Source organism: Pieris napi, chromosome 10, assembly GCF_905475465.1.
Source record: "Pieris napi chromosome 10, ilPieNapi1.2, whole genome shotgun sequence".
Classification (NCBI taxonomy): Eukaryota; Metazoa; Arthropoda; class Insecta; order Lepidoptera; family Pieridae; genus Pieris; species Pieris napi.
The window spans coordinates 2,766,625-2,794,579 of NC_062243.1; the positions used below are offsets into that span (position 1 = coordinate 2,766,625).

A 27,955-nucleotide genomic window follows, 5' to 3' on the forward strand; every position below is an offset into this window, starting at 1 on the left:
ATTTAATAATTTTTTGCTGTATTGATGGGACTTTTATGATATAAATTCGTTTTTGCGACAAAATTGAACAAATACATAACGTGATGAAACTATACAATTTCATCATAAACTTAAAGTTACTATTATTTTTAACTGTTCATAATTTAATTGCAGGTGTGTCAAAGAAAACTGTAACAAGAATTACAAACGAAGGTATAACAGCGGCGTGTATTTCGAAAAAAATTGTATCCCAACAATTATGCATTAAAACTCTGAATAAAAAATTGTATTGCTTTTCTTTACCCTATTTTCTCATCTTTTCCCTGTAAGTAGGTAGAACACCGCTAATATAAGTAAATAAAAATATAATTTTTACATAACATAAATATTGTTTGATCGAAGTGTGCAGAAAATAGTATTATTTGATAAATTACATCTGCTAAATGTAAATAAAATAGGTAAATTTTTTACTCATAAATGGCAACATTACGTCATGCGATTGCAGCGCCGCGTCTGGGGGACTTCTTTCATGAAAAGGACTATACACTACTGTTATGGCTAATGGCATCTTGACTAAGGCCCCTGGTTTAACGGCTAATGTCATAACTGTATGGGATTGACATTAGCTCAAGTGACCATTTTCATACAAAGTCAAATGCTTTCTGTGGGCCATCCATGCGGCATGCCGGTATTTATAGTCTAGTCCTTATAAATTTATAACAAAACCATAGACTTAGTATATACTGGCGTATATACGCCAGTATATACTAAGTCTATGAACAAAACATACCCATAAACTCCAAAAAATAAAATAAAATAACAAAACATACGATTGTCATAAATGACAGAAAAAACACTTAGTAATGACAGCAACGTCAACATCGATGTCGCTGTCACTGAACTCTCCACAGATGTCATTCTAGACAGACAAATGACAATAAGTCAACTATCAGTTGTCACTTACATGCTCGGGACGGTGGCGCACGTGTTCTATTTATTAAAATTTTAAAAACTATCCTTATTTCTAAGATCAAGATGTAATATGTTCTTTATGTGCCTTAAATAACTGCAAAATGTCACTTCCTAAAGAAGTAGAAGATGAACTGCCAGGGTTTGAAGCGCCCACGCAGGAGATAGAAAAGAAAGATGGCCCAAGCAGTAAAAAGAAAAGTTCAGGAGGCTTTCAGTCGATGGGATTTAGTTTTCCTATCCTTAGAGGTATTGCAAAAAGAGGCTACAAACAGCCTACCCCTATTCAAAGGAAGGTAAGTGGACATAATGCATAACATTCATAATAACCTTGCTTTCAGAGTGCCCAATTATATGCTATCTTTCCACTGATATTTTTCTTTTTAGCGTACAATAATACTAATATTTGTATACAATATTAGTATTATTGCTGAAACGCAAGGTTTAATTTGCTTTGGTCCAGCTAGTTATAGTTTTTTGATTGTTGTTTACATGAAACCTATCTTCATAATAATTACTGTGTTCAATCTGTTTTCAGACAATACCATTAGCTTTGGATAATAAAGATGTTGTGGCTATGGCTCGAACAGGTTCAGGCAAGACGGCATGTTTTGTTCTGCCTATACTGGAAAAGCTTATATCGCCTAATCATAAAACATTACCTGGTAAAAATTTAAGAGCCCTTATATTCTCTCCTACCAGAGAACTGGCTTTGCAGGTAAATATCTATTTTTTGGTCAATTGACTTCCTTAAAATACATGATGTAATCCTGAAAATAATTGTTTGTAAAATTCTAACCACTAATTTGTTACTTTCTAATTGTAAAAAGCTGGATATAGTAATAGTATGATCATTTATTTTATTAAATTTCAGACCATCAAGTTTGTGCGAGAACTAGGAAAGTTCACAGGGCTAACATCAGTGGCTATACTTGGTGGAGAATCAATAGATCAGCAGTTTGGTTTAATGTCAGGAGATATACCAGATATTGTAGTTGCAACCCCAGGTCGCTTCTTACACATTTGTATTGAAATGAACTTAAAATTAGACAATATAAGTAAGTATTATAGTATATGCTTCAGGATAATTTTAATAATAAGTTTGAGGAGATGTAATGTGATAATAATATACTAAAATGTAGTTGTGAATTTTGTCAATATTTGTAATATAAACAAATTAATAAGGTGAGAGGTTTTCATAACCTAGTTGTTACAGAGCATTATCTATCTATCTATATATGTAGATGTAAAAGAAAATACCCACCATCTGAATCTCCTACTTTTATAAAAATTCTAAAATGAACCTTTCAAATTAGTTTTGGGATTCCCTTAAACATATATCATCTTATATTTCAGAAACGGTAGTATTTGATGAAGCTGACAGACTTTTTGAATTGGGTTTTGGTGAGCAACTACGTGAACTTGTTGCCCGTTTACCATCAACTAGGCAGACATTGCTGTTCTCTGCAACTTTACCAAAAATGCTGGTAGAGTTTGCTCGAGCAGGTCTTAGCGATCCTGTACTTTTAAGATTGGATGTGGATTGGAAGTTACCGTCTACTTTATGGCTGGGTTGGATTATAGTCAGAGCGGAATTGAAAACGGCGGCATTGTTATTACTTTTGGATAAAGTGTTGACGTCTAATACACCTCAGGCTGTTGTGTTTGCTGCAACAAAACATCATGTGGAATATTTACATTTGGTGAGTTTGCAAGTAAATACAGTCGAATATTAGTTTATAGTTGGGATATTACTGCCTATAGCAGTGTTTCCCAACATGGAGCAATTTGATTGTTAAATACATAGGGGGCTATTTGAAAATTCCCTAAAAAAATTTGGTATTGGAATTTCAGTTTTTCGTTACATGTTTTAAAAAATTACTTACTGTAACGTTAACAAGAGAGTGAATAAGAGTTTCTTAAGTGAACAATACAATATTTTAATATAAAAAAGTATGTATGATACATAGTGGGGGAAAAAGTTTTTGAAAGACTAAGGTGGCATGGCAATAAAAAAGGTTGGGCAACACTGGTCTAGAGATTGTGGTACTTATGTAAATATGGCTGAGTTTAAAATAGTTTTGTGTAGATTGCAATAGAATGTGATTACTGATAGTGGGAATTCACAATTAAATTTCATTTTAAAAAGAATAATATAGATATAATATAGAGCTGCGTTCTTTTTGTTTCCATCATTTTTATTTGTAAAACCTATGGTTGTATTACCATAATTACAATTGGTTTATTTTAGATTTGTTATGACATATTTTTATCAGATATTCTAAATTATATGTCCTGGAACAAATTCAAATTCAAAAATCATTTATTCACGTAGGTAACACAATGTACTCTTGTGATTCGTCATTAAAGAAATAAATATTAATGCTTCTAATTTTACATTTACTGCCAGTTCTCAAATCAAGGGCGTAGAACGGAAGAGAAGAACTGGCAATAACCTCTTATAATAACTAATAAATTTATGTTCATGTAGTTAATAAAGGCCTGACATACGACTTCTATGTCTCAAGATATTTCTTAACGGTTTTTTAAGTATTTAATGAACACAAAAAGCCACTGCCGGAGTTCAAATTAACTTGAATGACAAAGCCATGCTCACAACTGAAACAGTATATTATTTCAGATACTCCAAAAAGTAGGTATATCTTCCACCTATGCATACTCTGGTCTGGATTCATCAGCTCGTAAAATAGCACTTGGCAAATTTACAAATAAGAGATGCTCAGTTCTCATTGTAACCGATGTGGCCGCTAGAGGATTGGACTTGCCATCTTTGGATACGGTCATAAACTACAACTTTCCAGCTAAGCCAAAGTTGTTTGTGCATAGAGTTGGTAAGTGATTTATTTGTAGCTTTAATCAAAATTCAGTAAATAATAAGTTAAAGGACTGGCAAGAAACTCTCCACCATTCTTTTTAGTCTCCAAGTTTTGAGTCATACAAATTGTTTGAACTGGAGCAAATCAATCCCGAGGATTAGGAACATTTAAATTTATATATTAAATAATCAAATTTATAATAAGCTTCATTGATTAATGTACGTTTAACGAGAGTTTTGAATTTATTCAGTGATAATTGGGTTTTTGAATAAAAAAAAATATTGATTTTTTTAATGTATTTTACAACTTTATTGTTAATAATATTGATGTTTAATGCAAAAAACTTAAAAAAAATTTTTTTTCAATTCATTATAAACAATTAAATATTGATGAAATTTAAATAAAAATCACGTGACTACGCGCCATGAATGATCGATCACCATGTCGTGACGTCATAATGTAAAAGCAATTTAACAGTACAGCGTTTACGGCTATTAATATATATATAGTATATTTAATATATTAAATATTGAAATTAATTAACAAAATTAAATAGATCAAAACACTGTATTTATTATTTTTCTATCAACTGCAATGAGTGAAAACTAACATTATGACATCACACGCGCTCAGGTTTGTTCGGCGTGTTTTCGGTACTGGATCCAAAAATTATTTATTATTTTGAAATAACTTTTGAATTATTGCGAAAAAAAATAAAAAAAATAGTTTTGTTATAAAACTTATATATGATCTTTCCCTTTATCACAAAAAAAATATTTTTTTCAAAAACCCTATTCTGTAATTCCGCTTAGAAGTTTGTGGAAACGAATACAAACATAGAGAAGTATCAAAAGTTCTACTAACTTCTAGGTAGAAGTGCGCGTGCTGGTAGATCAGGTCGCGCCTTCTCTTTGGTCGCCGCTGAAGACGTGGCACATTTGTTAGACTTGCAACTTTTCCTTGGAGCTGAACTAATTAATCCCTCACAGGTATTTTGAACCGTTTTAATTTAATATTATTTTTTAGCGAAATTAAGATTTTATTACAATATTAAAATTTGATGGTTTTTGATCTTATGTATTTCAATTTTGTAAATAATATATTTGCATTTCTGTAAATAAGGGAGCGTTCAAGTATTACGTCACGCAATTTTTGGACAATTTTTTAACAATAACGTGTAATTCAATCCCCGCCCCGCATCGGAACGTTTTACAAAATGACCCCAAAAAAATTCGTTACGTAATACTTGAACGCTACCTAACTATAACAAAAGCTGTTTTGTATTAAAATAAAAAAACCAATAACACATGCGACTTAGGGAGACACCGTAACTCGTTCATACGGTGAAGTAAAACATTGTGAGGAATGTCCTGCCTTAGACCCAAAAATTCGACGGTGTCACAGAAGGCCACCTACTTCCTACACTGGTTTTCTTTATATATAATATATTTGGCATTTAATCTGTTAGGTAAACGAAAATGGAACAGCTTGTCCAAGCGGTGTTTGGGGTTCGATGTCGACCACTGCCTTGGAACTGCGACACCAGGACGTCATGGCTTGGGAGAAGAATCACTCGGAAATAGTATGTTATTAATATCAATATTTACAGATCTTATTAAATATATATTTTTAAATTATATCTCTATTAAATATATCAGTGTTTGTATAATACCCTCAAGCTTGTGTGTTTTTTCAAAGTTTTTTAAAAGTAAAGCATCGTTTTTTCAAAGTTTTTTAAAAGTAAAGCATCGTTTTTTCAAAGTTTTTTCAAAGTAAAGCATCGTTTTTTAAAAGTAAAACATCGCTTTTTCAAAGTTTTTTAAAAGTAAAGCATGAAGTTTTTATTATAGGAAGATGCAGCGCGCGTGTGTGGTCGTGGTTGGCAACAATACATAAAATGGCGTGAACCAGCATCAGCTGACGCCAACAAACGAGCGAAACTCGTCAACTTACCCTCTTTGGTTCATCCGTTTCTGTTGGAGGAGGGACAGGATGCCGTGGTGGAGCTGGTTGACAAGATCAAGAATTTCAGGCCTAAAGGGGTAATTATTAAGGAACAATAATTTTAGGGACCGTGTTGTTCCTGGCATCAGACCCATCCCTGAGTACGTAGGTTCGAACCCCGGCTGTGACTTGAACCGATGGATCAACATTTAAAACTCGCTCGTACGGTATTCGAAAACATTGTGAGGAAACCAGCTTTAGACCAACGTGTCAGGCACAAAAGACTGCTCACCTAATAATTTTTTTTTAATATTATGAAATCACATATGAATGCAACAACAAAATAGGTTTAAAATTACGTAATTTTTTTCGAAAGAGATAATAAATTTTTAAAAATCACAAAAATGCACACAATAATAATATATTAAATGATAGTGTACACTAAAATACTGTTATTATTGTTGACTTTTAATTAATTAATTTATTTTTATTTAGATAGACAATGAGTTATATAAAATATGCCCTTGTAAAATATAATACTAAATATTCGTGTGTCTGTGCGTACGTATGTGTTTATGTGTGTGTGATTATTTATTTAATAAATTATTTTGTATATCATTATTGTAGGAAGCCTTTGTTATATTAATAATGTCAAATTGAGAATATATAATTTATATTTTATCTTTAACGTAAATATATTGCTATATATGCTTCTCGCATTTGACTTATGATTACCGTTTCAGACAATTCTGGAGCTGACAGGCAGAAACGATTCTCCGATGTACCTCGCTATGAAAGCCAAGCGACGGGTGCACGGGAAGACTGTTCAAAAGACGAGAGAAAATAAGGACGGAATGGTAATTTACCAATGTTTATTACATACTACGAACTTGGTTATCTGCCGCGCTGATTTGTGAATCTAAACCATCCAGGGCGACACCCAAACGCATACAAAAAAGTCATTTAAATCGGTCCAGCCGTTTAAGAGCAGTTCAGTGACATACACACGTACAGTAGAATTATACATATATGTAAAGATTAGTGGACCCCACAGACGTTGTCCTGCATGATATTACAAGCTATTAGGATATTAAAGTATGAAAGTACCGACTGCAGCGCCACCTGCCGGGCTGATTTGTGAATCTAAACCATTCCCAGATCCCCTTGAACACACACAAAAAATTTCATCAAAATCGGTCCAGTCGTTTGAGAGAAGTTCAGTGACATACACACTCACAGAAGAATTATATATATAAAGATAATAATAAATTCGAAGTTCCAAGCAAGTCAAAAAAGACAAAACTGGTCAGATTTTGTTGGGCCATACAGCCGTTGACATGCAATTGACCTGCCCTGCGATTCTGTAACTCACTTTTTGAACGACCGCCGATGCGAAAACCGCTGTGTGAGTTCGAAAAGTGAGTTACAGAATCGCTGTTAACTAATCGAGGGTTATTTACATAAATAAAAAAGTGCGTGCGTACAAAGTACACATGTCAGAAGTGAAACTTCTTTGGCAAACTAATTTTTAAGTCTTGTTCGTATTTATACAAATCTAAATGATTTTCGAGACTTAGAGGGAGGGAAAAAGGAAGATATGTTAGGAATTTAATGAATTTAATTATCATTATAATATTAAGCGTCGAAAATTTAATTATTATTTTTTTAAATTTATTTCTTCTATAATAAAAAAAGACGTGGCATTTTAATTTACAATTCGTCATTTGAGGTTTCAATAAATTATTTAGCATAAAATATAAAATACTAATATTTCATAAATTCTCTTTAAGAAATTTTAATTTTAAACGAAATTTTCTAGAAGGTAATTCACCCTTCTCACTCTCTCTATCTCAATCGCTCTCTCCCTTTTCTTCGACCAAAACGCTGCATATCTTCGTGACGTTCCGTAAAAATTTACCCTCATGCACCTATACAAATTTCACTTCAAAAAGTACCTTTTTAGTAGCTAATTAGTAAAAACTGCGGAGCTGTGTACGTTCTTTGGTCGCTTTATTGTCGTTAAAGCGACGTTACATGGAGTTTACACTGTATATTATATACAAAGTTTTAAAATAAAGGTTATATAAAAAGGTTCAAACATTTATGAAAGGAAAAAATCAATGAAAGTTGTTAAATACATTTAACTAAGTAATACCTAATATGGCTGTTGTGTGTTGGTTTGAAAATGAGGGTGTGCTCATGGTGCGTGTCATTTAGTTTTAAACACATTAAATATGAAATTACAGGGTGACAATGTTCTTCAAGAAAACTCTCTGACAACTGTAAATAAACCGGAGATAGGAAAAGGCAAGAGGAAGAAAGAAGTTGTTCGAGATGAGAATTATATTCCACACTTTGCAAGCGATCAACACACTGAGACCGGGTAAGATTTGATTGGTTCTAGTTCTTTTTGACGTAAATTCTTTTAATTATGACTTATGTAAATTTGAAACATTGGCGATGTATAGTATATGAAAAACCCTTGAAAATAATGTTATACTTGCTTTCAGTATGTCGGTGAACTTCTCTGCCGGAGCTTCTCAAGCCGAACTAGACATGGGTGTGGACTGTGGCGAGGGAGAAAGAGTGAGAAAATCTCAGATGCGTTGGGACAGAAAGAGAAAGAAGATGGTGCACGTTGATCCCGTACGTATACGTTTACTTATATGTTTTTATAGGTTTAGGTTTCATAAAATAGTATATGCTAAAATTTTCATAATATGTATTAATAAACACATTTCCGAATCAAATGTCTAGTCTCTTCTGACAATTGCCAACCATATTGTAGATCAGCGAGAAATTAAATAAAGGGATTTTAGGACCAAAGAAATGTGTTTGCGTCATACGATTTTAAAACTCGCTTATGCATATAATGGTAGGGGAGCCCACGATGCTAAATGGGGATTTACTCGAGCGTCGTAGAGACCTATTGGGATGCAAAGCTTAGATAAAAAGAAGAAAAAAATGTTATATGATAAATTCCTTTTCATCGGTGGGGGAAGCGGCTATAGATAGTTAAATATGTAAAAAAAAACTGTTGCATGGACATCCTCGAGCGCGTCAGATATTGATAGCATCTATGCCCTACGTATTTTTAATAATGTACGTATGTTAATCTGATCGTTTGCATGATGCGGGTGGTTGTATTTAAGGGTTGAAAATGAAAAAAAAAAAAAAATTATCGAGCGCGTCAGATTTTCTAAGGGAGTGTTAAGTGCACCAAAAAAAAGCTCTCATTCACTAATCTGACGATTTCGATGGGACGCAAACCCACAGCCATTTTCTTAATTTGCAAAAAAAAATCGCAATTTTGAAATACTCAAGCGCGTCAGATTTAGATATATGTGGTTCATCTTTATGTTCTAAACGTACTGTCTCATAATCTGACGATTATCTAGAGGGATTCGCCTGATCTGACAAAAAAAATTTAGAAAAACGGTTCACCTAAAGGGCCATCCCTGCAACTTCCCGCTAATTCCATTCCTGGGCGCTTAAAATTGATATTTTGAGCTCGCTGAGTTCAAATAAATAACATTTCGATGCATTTGAGCTCTCCCAGCTCGAAAGTCTGATAGAAGTTTCATAGAACACTATTTTTGGAATTTTCAAACCGCAATTTCTTTTGAATGGATCAAGCAATTTTCACGCGGTTGACGGCATTCGACGCAGTTTTATCATCCTCATAAGTAATTTTGCAATTTTAATTGATCGAACCACAAATTTCGGAGTAATCCCGAAAAAACACATTTTCGGGTTTCTTTCGTTCACGATATCTCTCGAACGAATCAACCGCTTTTGACCAGCTTGGTGGCGATCGACGTGGTTTTTCAAGCTCAAAGGCGGATTAGTTTTTGAAGTTGATCGATAAAGAAACCACTTTAAAAAAAAAATTTTCTTATTTTTTTAAGATTTTTCAAAATTTCTCAAAATCTATCGGTCCGAATCGGTTCAAATTCACAGGAAATGTAATTTTGAGGGAAATATTTAGAACGCCGTTTAGTAGATTCCGATCGGTTTAAGGAAATGTAGGCATCACGCAGCTGCACGCATTTAACTTTATCGACGAATTTTTGTTGCTTGCGGCTTGCGGAAATCGTCAGATTATATATTTTTCATTATTCTTGAATTATTTCCTTCAAAATAAAAAAAAAATTAGCTACGCTCGAGAATGTCGAGATGACGTTTTTTTTTTACAACTTTGTTGCCCTCCCCTTTTTTTCCGTCACTCTCAAATTGTCAGATTAGTGGAATATACACTTTTTAGGATGTAATTAACTCACCCTACCTTAATCTGACGCGCTCGGGAATTTCTGATGGTCAATTTTTTTTTACTAAACTGATCCTGTCTCCTTCACGTGCGGCTTTATATATGGGCCTCATATTTTGTGGAGGTACTTAACCGGGTACAAGGTATCCCCCTATATATTAATCTGCCGCGCTTTAGTAAATCCCGAAATCCCCTCTTGGGCTCCCCTACCATAAGCAATATGCTTGTGTGATAATCACTTGGACGTACATAATGTAATATAATTAAAAATGAATCGTAATAATATATTATGTAATATGTCGCTAAGGTCATCAATTCGCGTATTTAAAAAGATTTTTTTTTAACTCTGATAAAGGTTTTTATCGAACGAAGAGAAAACTTGGAAAAGTTGCAAGCAAAAACCTAAAAACCGGTTTTATTTTTGTGTAATAGGAAAAAGAAAAGTTTAGGTTTCGGATTACGGTTGCCCGTGCAAAGTCGGGGCAGATCACTTGTGTAATATAAAGTTGAATTTTTGTAAATGACTTATTTGTATTTAAGGACGGTGGTCGCAAAATGATTCGCACGGAGAGCGGCGGTCGCGTGCCCGCGTCTTACCGAAGCGGGAGATACGACGAGTGGAAGAGACGGAACCACACCAGCGAACACGACGAGGATGATACGCGTGCTAAGAGCAAACAACGTGAGTTGACAAAAATGTTATTTAATTTTTTTTTTAATTTTTGGTTCAAGATCAAAAAGAAATGCGTGGCACTAGGGGACTGATATTAACTCAAGTTTTTTTTATATTAATTCAATCTACCACTCTACCAGACTCAGACTTACACTCCTTTATAGTCTGTCTCACTCTAACGCGTACCGGCTGCACCGGCCGCGCTTACGCTACGTCACCGATCTCGTCAGAGAGATGCGAATACGCAATATGCGTTCTGTCCCACTCTAACGCACCTGCGCTACGTCACCGATCACGCCAGAACGATGTGAGACGCAGTATGCGTTTTGTCCCGCTTTAACGCGTATTGGCCGCACCAATATTATGTTATCGTGTGTTAGGTTTTTTTTTGTTACGGAATATCTTGATTCGGTCGCCGCGCTCAAAACCCGCGATCTATGCAATAGTTTAAAAATCCAGTAATCGAGTCTAAAATATCTAATGTTTGGTCCCTATGGCAATCGTACCATAAATGTTGGTAGCATTTTCTCGCTGTATTGCGATACTTATTGTTGTATATTTCAGCATCTGAATTCCGTCCCCGCTGGGTGAAGCACAACGAGCGCATCGCCAAGAAGAAAGTTGACTCCTCGTCACGAGAGATGAGGGACAAACAGCAGATCGTCAAGGAACGTCTCCGAAGGGACAAGGTCAAGCAGAAGCTCAAGTTCAAATCGCGTGGCAAGAAGAAAAAGAAGTGAAATTGAAATAAATATATAAATATTATATTTCTGTTTTATTTGTCTTAGATTAAGACATAGTTGTGATATTTTCGATACGATTTCAGTGTCTTACAGCCATAAGTTCTGTTAAAAATGAAAATTCATTTTTTTATTGAAGTTGTGTAATATTTTTTTTAAAGTCTCAGCAAAAAATAAAAAAAGATTCTATTCGAAATGGCCACCTTTAGCGTTTATACAGACTATCTGTTTGGCCACGAATCTATGGATTTAGCAGTGATTCCAAGGGAAATTTCGCCATTGCTTGGTCCAAAGATTTTTTAAAAGACTCAATGTCGCCGTGTCCTTTAGAGCCGGCTATTCCCTCTAAAACTGACCATAATTTGAACTCTAAAGGGTTGCGGTCTAGGCCAGTCTTCAGCTCATATAAGCCAGGCTTGGGAAGTTCGTGCCTTGTGACCAGGGAATCTTGCTGGAAAGTCCACGGTATATTTTTAAAAAGTGTATCATTTAACATTGTCAGTTTGTGTCCGCCACTATCTTTGGCGATTTATAAAATTTATCCTATTAATTTACTTTTATCTACGAAGCCTTTTTCTGTACATAAATTCGCTCCTTCAAACTAAATTCATGAGGAATTATACAAGGACTTCTTTCATCTCAATAAGGAAGTCTTGGTAAAAAGAGTAGACTTTAGCGTACCTTTTTTATCCAATTATGTCATTAAACCCATTTTCATCGATACAAAACTAGACCAAGTAAAAATAAAAATCCCAATTGGATAATTGATGTTTTAATAAAGGCGAACAATAAAAGATCTCCAAATTCGTAGTATAATCATTATATTAAAAAAAAAGATAAACATATTTAGTTATTTACCTACAATTATCTGTACACGGAGATAAATAACATGCAATAATCAAATTTCAGGAGAAACATTAAATTTGGACTGAATTTATTATTGAGAAAACCTATTTACAATTTTAAGACAAACATACAAGATTATATAGGGTCGATTTTTCAATCATGCCAATATGAAATTTGTATAGAAGAAATTTTTAACCTACCTACATAATTCATCTACCCGCATAATTGGAAAATCGGCTCTTAAGATAAAATATCGAAGGTACATACTTAAGCTATCTACTCGTCAGTCGACACATACATAACGATACATTTCGAGCACGCACTAAAAAAATTGTTCCAAAATTATTCTCATTTATAAGCGTACACTGACCACATTACAACAATTTAATATTCTCTCAACAAGATTTCACCTAATCACTAGTCCAGTCGGTATGTTTAGCCGTAATTAACGAACATATATACATTAAGAGATCGGGTCTTTCATACAGAACCGTAAAAGTAGAATCGAAACAAATGATTAATTCTACTGACAGAAATGTTACTAGCCGTTGTATTTGATGGGACCAAAGATTCTGTATGAATTTATCTAAAACCCGAACTAAAATCTCCACAGAAAATTTGTTAAAGCGGCTAACTATAACGCTCAAATCCCTTATAATTACAGACCTCTGAACTCTCCTAATACAATTAACATTAGAACCACAGCAACATTAATTTTTTTCTAGCGGCTTCAAAATAACTGAATAAATTCTAGGTAATATGGAATATTCAAGAAGTTTTCCGTGGCATTAAGTTCCGAGGCCAAGTATGGGTGTAGTCAACCATTTCGTTTAAATGCTGAATATTAGAATCAACTATCCAAAATCAGCCGTGTCAATATAATAATGGAATGATTGTATGAACTTCATGTCGAAATAAATCTAAAATTGGAAATTCGGAAACTAGTTTAAATAGCATTTTAAAGGATAAAAATCGAAAGGTTAATTGGTGTCTTGGACATATCCTATCTATATAAATATTTAAACTAATTCGCACATACAATTTACAATAAAAACTTAAAGATACGATGAAACTAATCTAAACCATTCCATGCCTGAAACAATCAGTCTTGTCATTGCGAAATATATTTACACTAACATTTTCAGAGGACTTTGATACAGAAAAATGTTGATTTTGTTCTAGATGAAGGGATTCTGACTTTAACAAAGACTCTTATATGGAAAATAAATTTTTTATTTTATTTTACTTTATTAAAGAATTTCAAAGACTTTTATATGGAAAGTGTTTTACTATTGACAAATATTAACATACAATATTTTCGCAAACAATTCTATTAAAGTAGGAGAATTGACGAACAATGTCTAAGGGAGCGTTCAAGTATTACGTAACGAATTTTGGGGGGAGGGGGTCTTTTTGTAAAACGTTACGATGCGGGGCGGGGATTAAATTACGCGTTATTGTTAATATTTTTTTTGACTCACACCACATAATAGTAACTAAATAGTCACTAGGTGGTCACGAAACGTTTTACTATACTTGGGTACTGAATAACGTTATGGCGAGTTACATGGGGGGGGGGGGGGGGGTAATAATTAATAATAATTTCCTAAAATTGCGTGACGTAATACTTCAACGCTCCCTAAAGATTAAGAAACGAATCGTGCTAATACTCCCGTACGTCAAAAACGATTTTGACAAATAGGAATCATATCGCGCTAATAATTAATATTTTTATTCACAATGACGTATGCATTCCCAAATTTGTATGACTTTTGGGTACACCACGGAACTATTCCGTGATTTTTACCAATCATTCTGTCTTTATGATCAAACTCTGTCGACGCAATCTCTATCTCTTTTCCTCGTACATCGGTTGATAGAGAGAACAATTACGCTCATCTAACGGAACTACGACAATGGACGGGTCAAACGATTCAAAAAAACCAGGTCCCAAGATCCAAAACATATTTTTATATTTACGCGCCACTAAAGCCTTTAAAACATCCGTTTTCATGTGATGACGTCATTCAAACACGTTCGAAATAAGAAATGCCATTAATGTCTGACTAAAGTTTAACAATCATAATGACGTCATTGTAATTGAAGAATTTAGGAATAAACGTCAATTAAAAATTGCAATAGGCCGATATTATGGCACAAAATTAATGCAATTATGAATCTACGATCATACGGTTAATTATTATGTGATACAAATTATTATAACTATTGGTATATAACTGGGTTAAAATAATTTGGTTAAATGTTTTTTGCAAATCTTCTACCTTTTTAAAAAGATTACGGAATTCTCTTGAATAACTATTGCTTTGAGTAGCATTTTCTTAATACATTGTATAATATATAATATTAAATTTAGATTTCTAAACAAATTATGACATCCAAACAATTTAAACATTCAAATTACCTATCATAGTCGTTATCTGGAGAAAAACATTAGCGCACGTCATTACGTACGCGCACACAACGACCGCGATTCAAAATTGCTATTCATACTAAATACGTACGTATACGTCAACATGACGCACTTGTACGTATACTAGATATAACGTATACGTACACCACGATCGCTATTCATATCTACGAATCGTCTTAAATATGTACGTATACGTGGACATAACGTACCCTTACGTATACGCGTATAAAACGTATACGCACGTACACAACGATCGCATGTTTAACGAATCAATACTAAAGTATCCCATTGGTGTAGTACTGGTAGTTGTCGTAAAGACGAGTCGAGAGCGAGTTGAGTGCGTCACTCACGAGTCGATCGACGAGTTGTCGAAGTTGGGGCTCCGTTCGACCCACGTGGAATCGGGAACGGAAGTTCGACACGGAGCTGCTGCTGCGAAGACAGGCTAACTGACCACCTGGAATGGACAGAAGCAAGAATAGTATAAGATCCCGATATACAACGACCTTCACCGAGATGCTTATTTAATGAAACGTATTTTATATTTAATTTAATATGTCAATAAATATAATCCATATGGGTTGCCTAGCAAATTTCAGTCCAGAGTATGTTTAAATAATATTTAAAACAAAAAAAAAATTTATAATTTGCATGTAGTAAATTTTTTTCAATCAATATTTTTAATCAGGGTAGTATTATATATGTATCACTATAACTTTCTTTTTTACTAAAGATGTACATATATATACTTTAGTGTCACATAAATAATTAATTGATTAAAAACAACCTAACGTTTGCATATTCTATGGGCTTCATACTTTCGATTGGTATAGAATTTATCTAATAATCATACCGGTGAAATGTTGATTTTTTTTTTTTTTAAATATTAATTAAAATACTCTGGACTGAAATTTGCTAGGCAACCCATATGGATTATATTTATTGACATATTAAATTAAATATAAAATACGTTTCATTAAATAAGCATCTCGGTGAAGGTCGTTGTATATCGGGATCTTAGACAAGAACTCTTATAAGGACACCACAGAATTATAGAGATTTACAAACTATGACTTAGCACTAATTTGATTGTGAATACACACATTACACATGTGTGATGGTAATAAATAAATCAGTGGCGCTACAACCTCTTTAGCTCTAGGCCTCAGATTTCTGAATCTGTTTCATGATCATTTTTAAATCAAATAGGCAAGTAGGTGATCAGCCTCCTGTGCCTGACACACACCGTCGACTTTTTGGGTCGGTTTCCACACGATGTTTTCCTTCACCGTTCGAGTAAATGTCAAATGCGCACATAGAAAGTCCAGTGGTGCACAGCCGAGGATCGAACCTACGACCTCAGGTACGAGAGCCACTAGGCCAACACTGCGTGTGATGGTAATGTGTATATTTAAAAACATTTTTTTTTTGTTTTTTTTTTATTATAATTATTATTATTTTGTGGGTTTCTATGTGTGTCTTTCGTTATTAATAAACGTTCTGTGTATGTCTATGTCTATGAATACAATTTCCTCACGATGTTACCCTTCATTACCGTTTGAGCTTGTGTTATCAGCTCTTTGATCGACCAGGGTTGAGATTCTCACTGTTATATCACTAAGCTAAGCCAACTGCTAGAGCAGTGTTGTGTAAATAATAATATAAAAATGTGGTATTTGGAATATTGTAATACCAACTTTGTGGCATCGAAAAGCACTCATAACGTTGAGTTATGTATTTGTGTTTTCAATATTATATATACCTTAGGGAGCGTTCAAGTATTACGTAACGCAATTTTTGGAGATTATTGACCCCCCCCCCCCCCCCCCCCCCCCATGAACTCGCCGTAACGTTACAGTAACGCCGATACAGTACTGTATCCAAGTCTAGTAAAACGTTTCGTGACCACCTAGTGACTCTTTAGTTACTATTATGTGGTGTAAGTAGAAAATAATATTAACAATATTAACAATAACGCGTAATTCAATGCCCGCCCCGCATCGTAACGTTTTACAAAAGGACCTTCCCCCCTCCCAAAATTCATTACGTAATACTTGAACGCTCCCTTATTTAAGATAAATATTCTTTTAAATTAATTTCTACAGGTTAAATTTAGATTTAGTATAAACTCTAAGTCTTACTCATTCTCATGGTGTCGACAAGATGCAATATCTGGTCGCAATGCTTCCTCGCCGCAATTAATCCACGCAGAATCAGAATCTTGAAATACGCGAACATATCTGAATTCTCGCCGTCCATTACTTCGACGAATTCTGGTGTCAGCTGAAAAAAATTGTATTTAGAATTAATAGGTCTAATCTGAAGTTTTAGAATGCAAACAGCGAGTACAAAAATCGTTAAAGGTATTGGCCAATCACAACGTTCCTTTGAGTCGACGTACGAAGCTCTGATTGGCTGATGATGACGGTCGATGTTATTGGGGCAATTTTTCTCTCCGAATATTGTAGCAGACCTTATAAGTCAATTATTGTCTATTCTCGCAATGTATAATGTAAAATTACATTAGGTTATACATTGCGAGAATAGAAAACTCCATGGGAATTACACTATGTTCAATTGTTATTACCCATTTAGCAGCTAAAATCACTTAGTATAATGTATTACTAGGTTAAAATAAAACATTTGACATATTATACTGACTTTTAATTCCGCAGAATTTAGACATTTCATAAGTGTTGCTACTAAAAAAAGTCCTCCACCGAAAAAGAGACAAATTTTTTATGTTTTACATACAAAAAGGTAAATCTAAATATTTACTTACTCAATGACCTAATACAAAAATAACAATTATTACAATATATCGAATTATCTTTAATTACCAGGTTTAGTTAACTTTAATTACCTTTAAAAAAAATGTTATATTTACTTGGGTGGTTTTTACTGTTTGTGATGAAACAGGACGTAATCACCACACACCATTAAACCACTTTTAATGTGGAGCACCGCACTTAATAAAATAGATACATTAACTAATAATAACATGTATGTATAACTCAGATGTTCAGATTCGTATTGAAATTGAAAAATGTGCCCGGCCAAAAAGGTTTGCTATCACTGAAATGTCAAATAAGGATAGCTGTCAGAATTCTGCGGGATTAAAAATCATAGTATAGTAGATTTTTTCACTTTCAATAAAAAATACGATATAAGGATACAAAACCTTCCTTTACATGTGTCTTAATACAGATTTTTTAAAAAGGAATTCCGTAATTACCTTAAATGGCGAACTCTCGAATCCCAAATTTTTCGGTGAGATGGAGAATATAAAGCCAAAATCAATGTGGATTATGTGTCCAGCGCTGTCCAGTAAAATGTTGCCATTATGTCTGGAAAAAAGTTAAATAATTAAAATAGAAGGCATCCATATCCACAGCGAACATATTACTATCTACTAACATTTAGCAAGTAAATACGAACATTCGAAATTGCACTTAAGGATATGAAATCAAAAAGGCTTTATTATTATTATTTAAAATAAATCGACTTTAGATTATTTGGATTTTACATCTCCCATTTCAACAGGCCGAAGTGAAATATGCACAACAAAAAAGTATAATAAATACTTTTACGGACTTAAAAAAAGATTATCATAGACTGTATTGATTATAGGTGACATAGGCTCCAAGCACGCGTGCTGTATTTCGTAAATATATGTATGTTTGTCCACATTTCTCGGGACTAGATGAGAGATGATCGTTTGATTATATCAGTTTAGAATTTAGGGTCAGACTAACGGTCTAAGTCTGTAACAAAATCTGTACTTTTGATATATATGTATATTTATTCATTTTTGAGCAGTGTTGGCAGTGACTTCAGCATACGATTCTCTTCCCTGAGGTCGTATGTTCGATCCCCGGCTGTGCATTAATGGACTTTCTATGTGCGCATTTAACATTCCCTCGAACAGTGAAAGTAAACATCGTGAGGAAACCGGCTTGCCTTAGACCCAAAAAGTCAACGGATTATATATACATACTTTTATTACGTTCTCGTCCTAAAATGAATGATAAAAAGATTATTCAATCTAATAGGCAAGTAGGAGACACGCCGTTGACTTTTTGGGTCTAAGGCAAGCCGGTTTCCTCACGATGTTTTCTATTATGGTAAATAATAAATGATATCGTTTATTTAAAAAAAAAATCGGTTGTCTGTAAAGTCGGTTTACTGACAATAGTTGAACGTGACAACGTCATAAGAAAATACTGATGGAATGGTTGCATTTTTCAAAAGATTTTTTTTGTTTTGTTTGATAAACATTTTGTATTATAGAGAAGGAGGTAAATGGAAATCACAATTAAATTTACATTTATTTGTACGCATAAATACAATTATGTCAAATCGTGCCTCTTTGTCGCTCGTTCTGCGCTCTCGCTTGCACTTCAAGCCTTAAATGGAACGCCTCAGAGGTAACGCCGCATGAGTCATGTATTTTCGTGCGTGCAGTCGGCTCCATCGAATTATAAGACGTTGTCACGTCAAAAATGCCTTCAAATCAGTGTTTAATGTTTACCTGTCCTTAAGCTGCAGAAGGTAGCTGGTGAGGGCGTAGGCAGCGGCCGAGTGCACGAAGTTCCTTTGCGCTCGGAGGAATCCTTCGCTGGTCCCGGGACCGTGCTCCAGCTCTAGCCAAGCCCGAAGCGTCTTCCCCGATTGCTTTTTTATCTGGTGTAGCGATACCGAGTTCAGTACCTGTTGAAAAAAAATGTGGTTTCATTCACCCTCCTAAGGTACATGACGGTATAAGGATATAACTATATAGAATAGGAATTCATGTTAAAAGGTTGCCTGAAAGAGCTCGTAAATGCGGTAAAGCCGCCCGTTGCTGTATTTATTCGTCATACGTGGTAGAAGTAAAACCTTCAAAAATTTTGATAAAGGTAATGAGACGAATGTTATTTTAATTTTTAAGTATAATAGCAATTATTAATTTTGATAAAAAACAAAAATATTAAAAGTTTTATACTTAATAATGTATAAATTAGTAATTTTTTCACTATCTAAATGTAGTATTAGACTTTTCTTTAAATTAATTTTGATAAAAACTAAAATAATTAAATTTTGAAAGTCGCTAAAAACTCATTTAAATAAAATACTGTTTTGACCGGATTGAAGTTATGTATTATTATAAATTTACAACTACATTTACATTTTTGACATTGAGTCACTATTTACAAACTTACCACTAAATGACTGCCTAGATATCATTGCAAAAAGACTTAGAGAACAGAACATGTCACCAGATTATGTAGATATTGTAAAACACTGTCTCACATCAGGATACTTAATGTGGAAAGATGAGTTCTATGTGCAGGTTGATGGAGTAGCCATGGGTTCTCCAGTGTCACCTATAGTCGCTGACATCTTCATGGAGGACTTTGAGGAGAGAGCTCTGGCCAATGCCCCGGTTAAACCTCGACTGTACAAGAGATATGTCGATGACACATTTGTAGTACTCCCCAATGACAAAATATCTGCATTTCTAGCACATTTAAATTCAATACACAAGAACATTAAATTTACTGTTGAACAAGAAAACAACAACCGTCTGCCCTTTTTAGACATTTTAATTATACGCAAAGCAGATGGCACACTAGGTCACACAATACACAGGAAGGCAACCCACACAGATAGGTACCTCAATGGTGAATCCCACCACCACCCTTCACAACTGCTTTCTGTCGGTAAATGTTTGTTTCAGAGAGCCCAACGTCTTTGTGATGATACCCACCTCGAGGAGGAACTACAGCATGTCAAACAGGTGCTACACCGAAACAAGCTGCGCATCCCCCGGCTACATCACAAAAACAAAAACAAGACACAAACAGTTCCCCGCCAGCCAGCCTACTTGCCATATGTAAAGGGAGTTACAGATAGAATTAGCCGGATCCTAAAACGAGCTTCTATTCATACAATTTTCAAGCCGCACAAGAAGATTCAGCAATTCCTAAGACCAATCAAAAGTAACACCCCATTGCAAGATGCAGGTATATACAAACTGGATTGCGACTGTGGCCTGTCTTACATAGGGCAAACTAAACGCAATATGTCCAGCAGACTCAAAGAACACATTGCAGACATAAGACATAGACGACACACAAAATCAGCAGTCTGTGAACACATACTAGATAGGCCTAATCACTACATACGCTTTGACCAACCGAAAGTACTTGCGAAAGAGAAAAGATTCTTCCCAAGATTGGTACGCGAAGCCATTGAAATCAAAAAACACCCCAATTTCAATAGAGAAGACGGCCTAAAATTGTCAAACACCTGGGATCCAATAATATCCAAATTAAAATCTCAAAAAGAAACACAATCCGCGAAAATAGAGGACACCGTGAGCCATTTTTGCCAAAACCCTCCATCTTTTAGTCGATACCAACTCCGGGGAAATAAATACAGATAATTCAACTTTCTCTGCAGCTGTGATACTTTTTGACATTCAACATCTTTTGTCTTCAGTCACCGTGACCACGCACGCTGTAAAGCACGCGAAACGTCGGATAAATTTAAAATTATGTTAAATAGTTGTAAATTTATAATAATACATAACTTCAATCCGGTCAAAACAGTATTTTATTTAGTCGCTAAAAAATTGAAAAATTGCATTTAATTTTATAATTGAATGAAATTAATTTATTATTAAATTTTTTTGCACATCTATGTTTATTTTTAATTAAGATCAAATACACACTTATTTAAAGTTTATACAATGTATAATGTTGCCTATCTCATTTTCTCCCTCGTTAAATCTTATAAATTTAAGTGTCGTTTCTTTTTACTGTCGCTCTTTTCACTTCAACAACGATCAAGAAACAAGAAGCAAGAACGCAGAGTTTCTTATAGTAACTCACCGGCTGTATGAGTCCAGACTCCTTATCGAGGCAAATGATTTCATAGGGCCGTAACGTCAACGGGACTCTCTCGAGATCCCACACGGCTTGAAGTCGGCGTAAGAGCTGCGCCGCCAACATCTCTTGACGTAAGTCGTCACCCACCTGGGAAAATTGATTTTTATTAAACGTCGCAAAAAAAAAATTATGTAAAATAATTATAAGTTTATAATAATACATAGCTTGAATCCGTTAAAAAAGTGTTTTGATGGCCTCGTATGTCCAGAGAACCAAATATTACAGGAAACGAAAAAAATGTTTCATTTCGTCAAAATATTATAATGTGTTTTTGTTAAAAATATTTGTACGTAACGTATACGTCTTCATTCAGTGTAAAATTATTCACCTTAACAATGCATCCAAGAAGCCTCCATCCAGCCAAGTAGCCGTATGGAGACGAAGATCGCATTCTAGCCAATTTGCTCTCCCAAGATTCCTGCAAATACAAACAAAATATTTATTTATACACGAATATGATAACTTTAAAATTTGTCCAAAAATCAAATTAACAAAAGATTAAGATAATTACACTTCGAATAAAAATAATAATAAATAACATATAATGAAACTAATGAGGTAACATTAAACCTTTTAACTTTAAACGGTTAAACCTACTTAGTTTTTGAAGTCGGTAAAAAAACTAAGCCGTAAAGAGAAAGTTTTCCGTAAGGAAATAGGATAGGAGATATTTATTGTGTGTTAAAATTTCTCAATGGATAGAAAGATAGAGACAGAAGTCTATTCGTAAAAAGGGAGGAGTTCTCCGTAATGTATAGATTAATTGAACTTATTAACAGTAATTAATAAGTTCTATTACGAATTACATGTCATTTATTTTACTATTACTAAAAGGTGACGTACGCAAAGCTGTGCTATGACAGAGAGACAGAGAGAGAGAGAGGGAGAAAGAAAGATACTTTCTCTATGAGAAGAATGTTCACCAACCTTAAGGGCCACAGCTGACGGATCAGCAGGGTCATGTTTGAAGGTATTCGGCGGAGCAGCGGCAGTCGCGTCAGCCAAACGACGCCTCACATCACCAGCACCCACGGCCATTGACTCACGAGATCCGCATGAGGAGGTCGACTGTATGGACGTCACTGATAACACTGACAGCTGGAACAAATTCATGGGCTTTAGAGTTAGGAAGCGTTCAAGTATTACGTAACGAATTTGGGGGGGGCGGGGGTCCTTTTGTAAAACGTTACGATGCGGGGCGGGTATTGAATTACGCGTTATTGTTAATATTATTTTCGACTTTCTAGTACTTTACACCACGAAACGTTTTACTATACTTGACTTAGTGTTACATGGGGGGGTCAATAATCTCCAAAAATTGCGTGACGTAATACTTGAACGCTCCCTTAGTCTTTTGACCAGATAATGATAAATTATTTTATTCATTTCTTTGTTTTAATTTGATGATTCAATGTTTGGTACAAACTTAACAAACTGCTAGGTAAGTATTGACGTAAATTAATGTGTGTAATTTGACCGAGTCTTTGGGTCATATCCGGCTCGAAGGACCAAGTATTACTAAAATAATAAACATACTCTGATAATTTGAATACTATTTCCTAATATAGTTTAATTATTGTGATCAAATTAATCGGAATATTAATTTTTATAGCATTCTCTATAATGTAATAACCCAGTATATATAATAAATGGTACTGTCATTAGATGGTGTTACAGTAAATCTTTACGTAATAGGTTTTTCATGAAATATGTTTCGTGCAACTTGTGTTGAGGCAAGTGTGGTCCAAGATTGTGATATCGTTTATATACATATGTCAGTAATGTGAAGATTGAATTAAAATTCTTGAAACTGCTTTAATACCTGGGAAACACAATCAGGCGCCGGTGCTCTCGTATGATACTGCGTGCTTAGTTCGTCATCATCATGGCTCCAGCAATCGCTATTATCAACGTCATCCATCGCCGAGTACATCGAAAGCACTGGCCACTCTGGCACTAAGTTCTCTTCGCTTTTCGTGTGACGTATTGGTGGCGAGTGGGGGGCAGGTGGCGCGGGTGGTAAAAGGCGAGGGGGCAATGGCTCGTGCCCTTCCGTCTCGAGTACTTCTACGTACATTATGTAGGGTGCCTGGAAAGTAACAAACTTTATTAATCTACTGCGTCTATGATTAAACTAGTTTTGTCTAGAGAAGGGACAAGTTCTCATAACCGTCGAGGATGTATGGAGTGTCATGAAAGTGGATGAAGCGAGAGAGGTATAGATGTCAGGAGACATACCTCTCTCGCTTCATCCACTATCAAGTGGTCACTGCCTACCCCTTTGGGAAAAATATTTATCATAATATCGAACGAAATGTAAGAGTTGATTGAAATTTGACCATAATTTTGATAGCTCTGTTAATATCACGAAAATTTCAAGTATCTGAAAATATAAATGTTGCAATTCTACCCAATACTACAAAACCACTAGTAAATTTTAAAACGAAATAAATGTCCACACAAAAAAACAAGCATAAAAAATGTAGAACATTTTCATTGAATATTGTTTCTGCCAATCCCCAATTATCCGTCACACAGTTTAAATTGATGGCCTTTAGTTCGTCCCTTAACTAAAACTATTATAATAATCTATACAGAATAACAATTTAAATGTCAGTACCTTGTCCTTGCTATTAAGCACTGCTGCAGCATGAGGCGGTATCCTAAGCACGCAGTGTGGCTTCTTATGCAGTGGCAGCCAAACTCGGGCCGGTAGGTTAAGGTCGAGAGTGGCCAGTTCAGCGCGAAGTCGGCCATTCCTTCTCTCTTTGTCTGCTACGCTTGCGAGACGACGACCTATGTTTGTAAGGGCCGTCAGGAACTGAAAAATAAATTATAACTTAAGTGAGAATAGTTTTATAATATTTTTCAATACCACCAAATAAACTGTAAAAGAACTTGTACGAAATAAAACTACAACAATGACATGTATGCCTTACTTAGGTGATGAGATCCTAGCACCGGTAGAAATAATACTATTATCAGTTGCGCTACAACCTCTTTAGGTCTGGGCCTCAGATTTCTGAATCTATTTCATGATCATTTTTAAATCTAATAGGTAAGTAGGTGATCAGCCTTCTATGTCAGACACACGCTGTCGACTTTTTGGGTCTAAGGCAAGTCGGTTTCCTCACGATGTTTTCCTTCACCGTTCGAGCAAATGTTAAATGCGCACATAGAAAGTCCATTGGTGCACAGCCGGGGATCGAACCTACGACCAACACTACTCCTACATAAATAATAACTTAGTGTTATAATTAAATTATTACATCACTTCCCCGTACAATATAATGTGTGCAATTTCAGCGTATTTGTTTGCCAAATCTTTTGTCACATTAAAAAGAATTGACGCATGCGGAGAAGCGAAAACTTATCAATTCTATATTCGAATTTGAATCATCAGAACGTTGAAAGATTACAAAAACCAAATCTATTTTGAATTAACCCTGAACATTAACTTTACGCGAATTCATAGGAAATTAATGAGGCTTACAAATATTTTGTCACGTTTCACTTTACAGCTTGCATGGTTGGTGTTGGTTGAATAATATAATTATGTATTTTACAGAATAAAATCAAAACTAAGAGACTCAATACATGTACTATATTAGCAAGATATAAAAAGAAATTCAAAGCCCTCGTTAGACGGAAATTAATCAATAAAGCGTTTTATAAATTTGAGGAACACTTAAATTATCCTAATCCTTGGGATTGATTTGCTCCAGTTCAAACAATTTGTATGACAATACTTGGCGATTAAAAAGATTGGCGGAAAGTTTCTTACCAGTTCTTCTTATCCGCTCTACGCCCTTGACTTGCGAACTGGTAGTAAATGTAAATTTACAATTAATTTAACTTAACAATTCAAAAGTGTACTTGGTTATCCACTTGAATAAAGATATTTTGAGTTTGAGTTTATATGCGAGATCATTCATAAATACAAATAACATTCAATGAATATTCGCAGAGACTAAATCAAAGGTGACGCAATGTTTAAATTAGCTGACCTCAACAATCAACAACTGTTTCGTGGGAAAAGTGGAAAGCGTGGGTTTGCTACTGAGAACATCTTCAAATATATTTTATATAACTCATTTGTTTTTTTAAGTATAACGAAATACTCCAAAAAATTATATCACTTATATTACGCTAGCCCTTATTTCTAGCCTCTAATTCTCTCGCGCAATTATTATTTATGTAGAATACATATTGCGCTTTTATTATCTTTTTATATATAATTCTACCGCACGTGTGTATGTCACTGAACTCGTCTTAAACGGCTGGACCGATTTGAATGAATTTTTTGTATGCGTTTGGGTGGCGCCCTGGATGGTTTGGATTCACAAATCAGCCCGGCAGATGACTCTGCAGTCGGTATCTAGATTATTTATCAATACTGCAACAACTACAAGTCTCGAATAGCTTAAGTTTCCTAATTATATTTATCGCTTGCAATATTATGCAGGACAACGTCTGTCGGGTCCGCTTGTGTATTTATAAAATGTAAAGTTAGAAGCATTTCATATACATTTCTCTTTGACGTTCATAAGTGTACATTGTGTTACCTATATGATTAAATGTTTTTTTTTAAATATTTCTCTGTGTACGTTTTTAGTTCTAATAAAGGTTAAAGGTTGGTGGACTCAGTTTCCGCACTTAAAATCTTATGGACTTTACGGTAGGTCCGTTGCGCGTAAAGTCCTGGCTAACTAAACCAGCCTAGCTCCTTCCAGAAGCACAGAAGTCTCTTGGACACATCGCAGGCTTCACGTAGCGACCTCACTGCTCCGAGGATTTCTATACAATTTGAATTCTCATAATTGTATAAAAATTAGTTATGCGGCTAAAGTTATTTTGTTAAGCTTGTGTCTATAACAAAAATCCAATACATTTTTGACCTACTGGAGTCAGATTGAATCTTACCGTTGAGGTTCAAAAGGTGTAAGGTTATTCACCTTAATTAATGTCACAACGATATTTTCAAGATTAAACAACTGTTCTTCCGCATCCGATTTCGATAATATATATATGTTTGTATATATTTTAAAATTATAGTTACATTTTTTTTTAATATTTAATGAACATATCAATTTTAAGTGTAAAATGCTTATGTTCCTATGAGCCTTTCTACAATATCAAGATTAATAAATTTACGTAAATAGAAATGCTTAGCCTCGGTTGAGTTATTATTTTATGTGCATACTAAATGAAGTAGATTATTTTAATAATTAATAATAATAATAAATGCCCGTTTATTTACCAATCATAACAATATACTTCTTAGAATTTTTAATACATTATTTCATCTTGTTATCCTGTATATTCTATATCCTAACTACCTTCGGTTCCTTCGATCTGAACTTCTTTACGGGTAAAAGCCTCCTCCATCTTTCTCCAACTGATTCTGTCTATGGCTTTCTTTCTCCATTCGCTTTCTACCACCGCTTCGATTTTAATAACTATTATTACTAAATCATAATTGAAGTGCTTTTAGTATACGTTATGTATTATTACTTTACACCCTGGCATCTTATCTAAGAGACGGGTATTGGGACTGCGGCAGAATTGCTGCATCTGGCACAAGACACACTACACGAGACTGATGTCCCACCTCCAGTAATGAAGAGGCACCCAAAAAGAAGATGCTATAATTAGGGTTCTAAAATATCCGAACCGTACTACGAATCGTAATCGCATTTGAAATTCAAAAAATCTACGAATCGTTACAATTGTTATTGGTATAAACGCGCGGGCGTTAGTCATGTCATGCTTGATTAAAAGCTCAGTACATTTATAATTCTAAGGTTAAATTTTCATTGCTAAGTTGCATTATTTGATAACACCAAGGTGAACATGGTAACAGACTAAATTAGTGATCTCATAGTGTGATATTAACCGGAACAATCGTTTCGTAAAATTGTTTGGGCATTGTTTTACGCCTGCAATCTTTAAAATAATATAACAACGATATACCAAGTTGTAGATCTCCGAAGGATCACCAACTGGGAAGATGTAATGACCAGAGCCAAAAGGCTTAAATGGTGATGGACAGGGAACCTGCTCAGAGGCCAGAGAGCAAAATGGTCGAAAAAAGTCACTCAATGGACACCTCGCTACAACACCAAGCGAAAGAGAGGAAGACCATGTGCGCGGTGGGCTGATGACTTTAAAAAATCCACTTGTCCTCTGTGGTTAAGACTTGCCAGGGATAGGAAGTACTGGAAACAGCTGGAGGAGGTCTTTGTGCCACAAAGGCAAGCTGTACGAGAGGACAGCTGTGCAACAAAATCTTCTTAAAAAACTATTTTTATATACATTTATATTTTGTAATCTTTCT

General features: G+C 34.7%; 2 protein-coding genes across 3 annotated transcripts in view; one reads left to right on the forward strand and one right to left on the reverse strand.

Annotated features, from left to right (window-relative positions):
• Positions 1-926: 926 nt before the first annotated feature.
• LOC125053367 (ATP-dependent RNA helicase DDX54) lies at positions 927-11,434 on the forward strand. The gene is made up of 13 exons (XM_047654709.1): positions 927-1,244; positions 1,487-1,666; positions 1,823-2,006; positions 2,305-2,651; positions 3,590-3,800; positions 4,656-4,774; positions 5,254-5,367; positions 5,636-5,827; positions 6,473-6,586; positions 7,976-8,112; positions 8,240-8,375; positions 10,537-10,678; positions 11,234-11,434. The coding sequence occupies exons 1-13, from the start codon at positions 1,053-1,055 to the stop codon at positions 11,407-11,409; spliced, it is 2,244 nt and encodes a 747-aa protein (XP_047510665.1). The 5' UTR covers positions 927-1,052; the 3' UTR covers positions 11,410-11,434.
• Positions 11,435-14,622: 3,188 nt separating this feature from the next.
• Positions 14,623-27,955, reverse strand: part of LOC125053366 (phosphatidylinositol 4-kinase beta) — a 57,586-nt gene continuing 44,253 nt past the window's right edge. For both annotated transcript variants that reach the window (XM_047654706.1, XM_047654707.1), the window contains exons 3-11: positions 24,239-24,439; positions 23,441-23,707; positions 22,546-22,716; positions 21,947-22,036; positions 21,562-21,705; positions 19,218-19,396; positions 17,922-18,033; positions 16,828-16,969; positions 14,623-15,143 (exon numbers count right to left, since the gene is read on the reverse strand). In XM_047654706.1, coding sequence (XP_047510662.1) covers positions 14,962-15,143; positions 16,828-16,969; positions 17,922-18,033; positions 19,218-19,396; positions 21,562-21,705; positions 21,947-22,036; positions 22,546-22,716; positions 23,441-23,707; positions 24,239-24,439 — 1,488 coding nt within the window. In that variant the 3' untranslated portion in view covers positions 14,623-14,961. The remainder of the gene's footprint in view (positions 15,144-16,827; positions 16,970-17,921; positions 18,034-19,217; positions 19,397-21,561; positions 21,706-21,946; positions 22,037-22,545; positions 22,717-23,440; positions 23,708-24,238; positions 24,440-27,955) is intronic.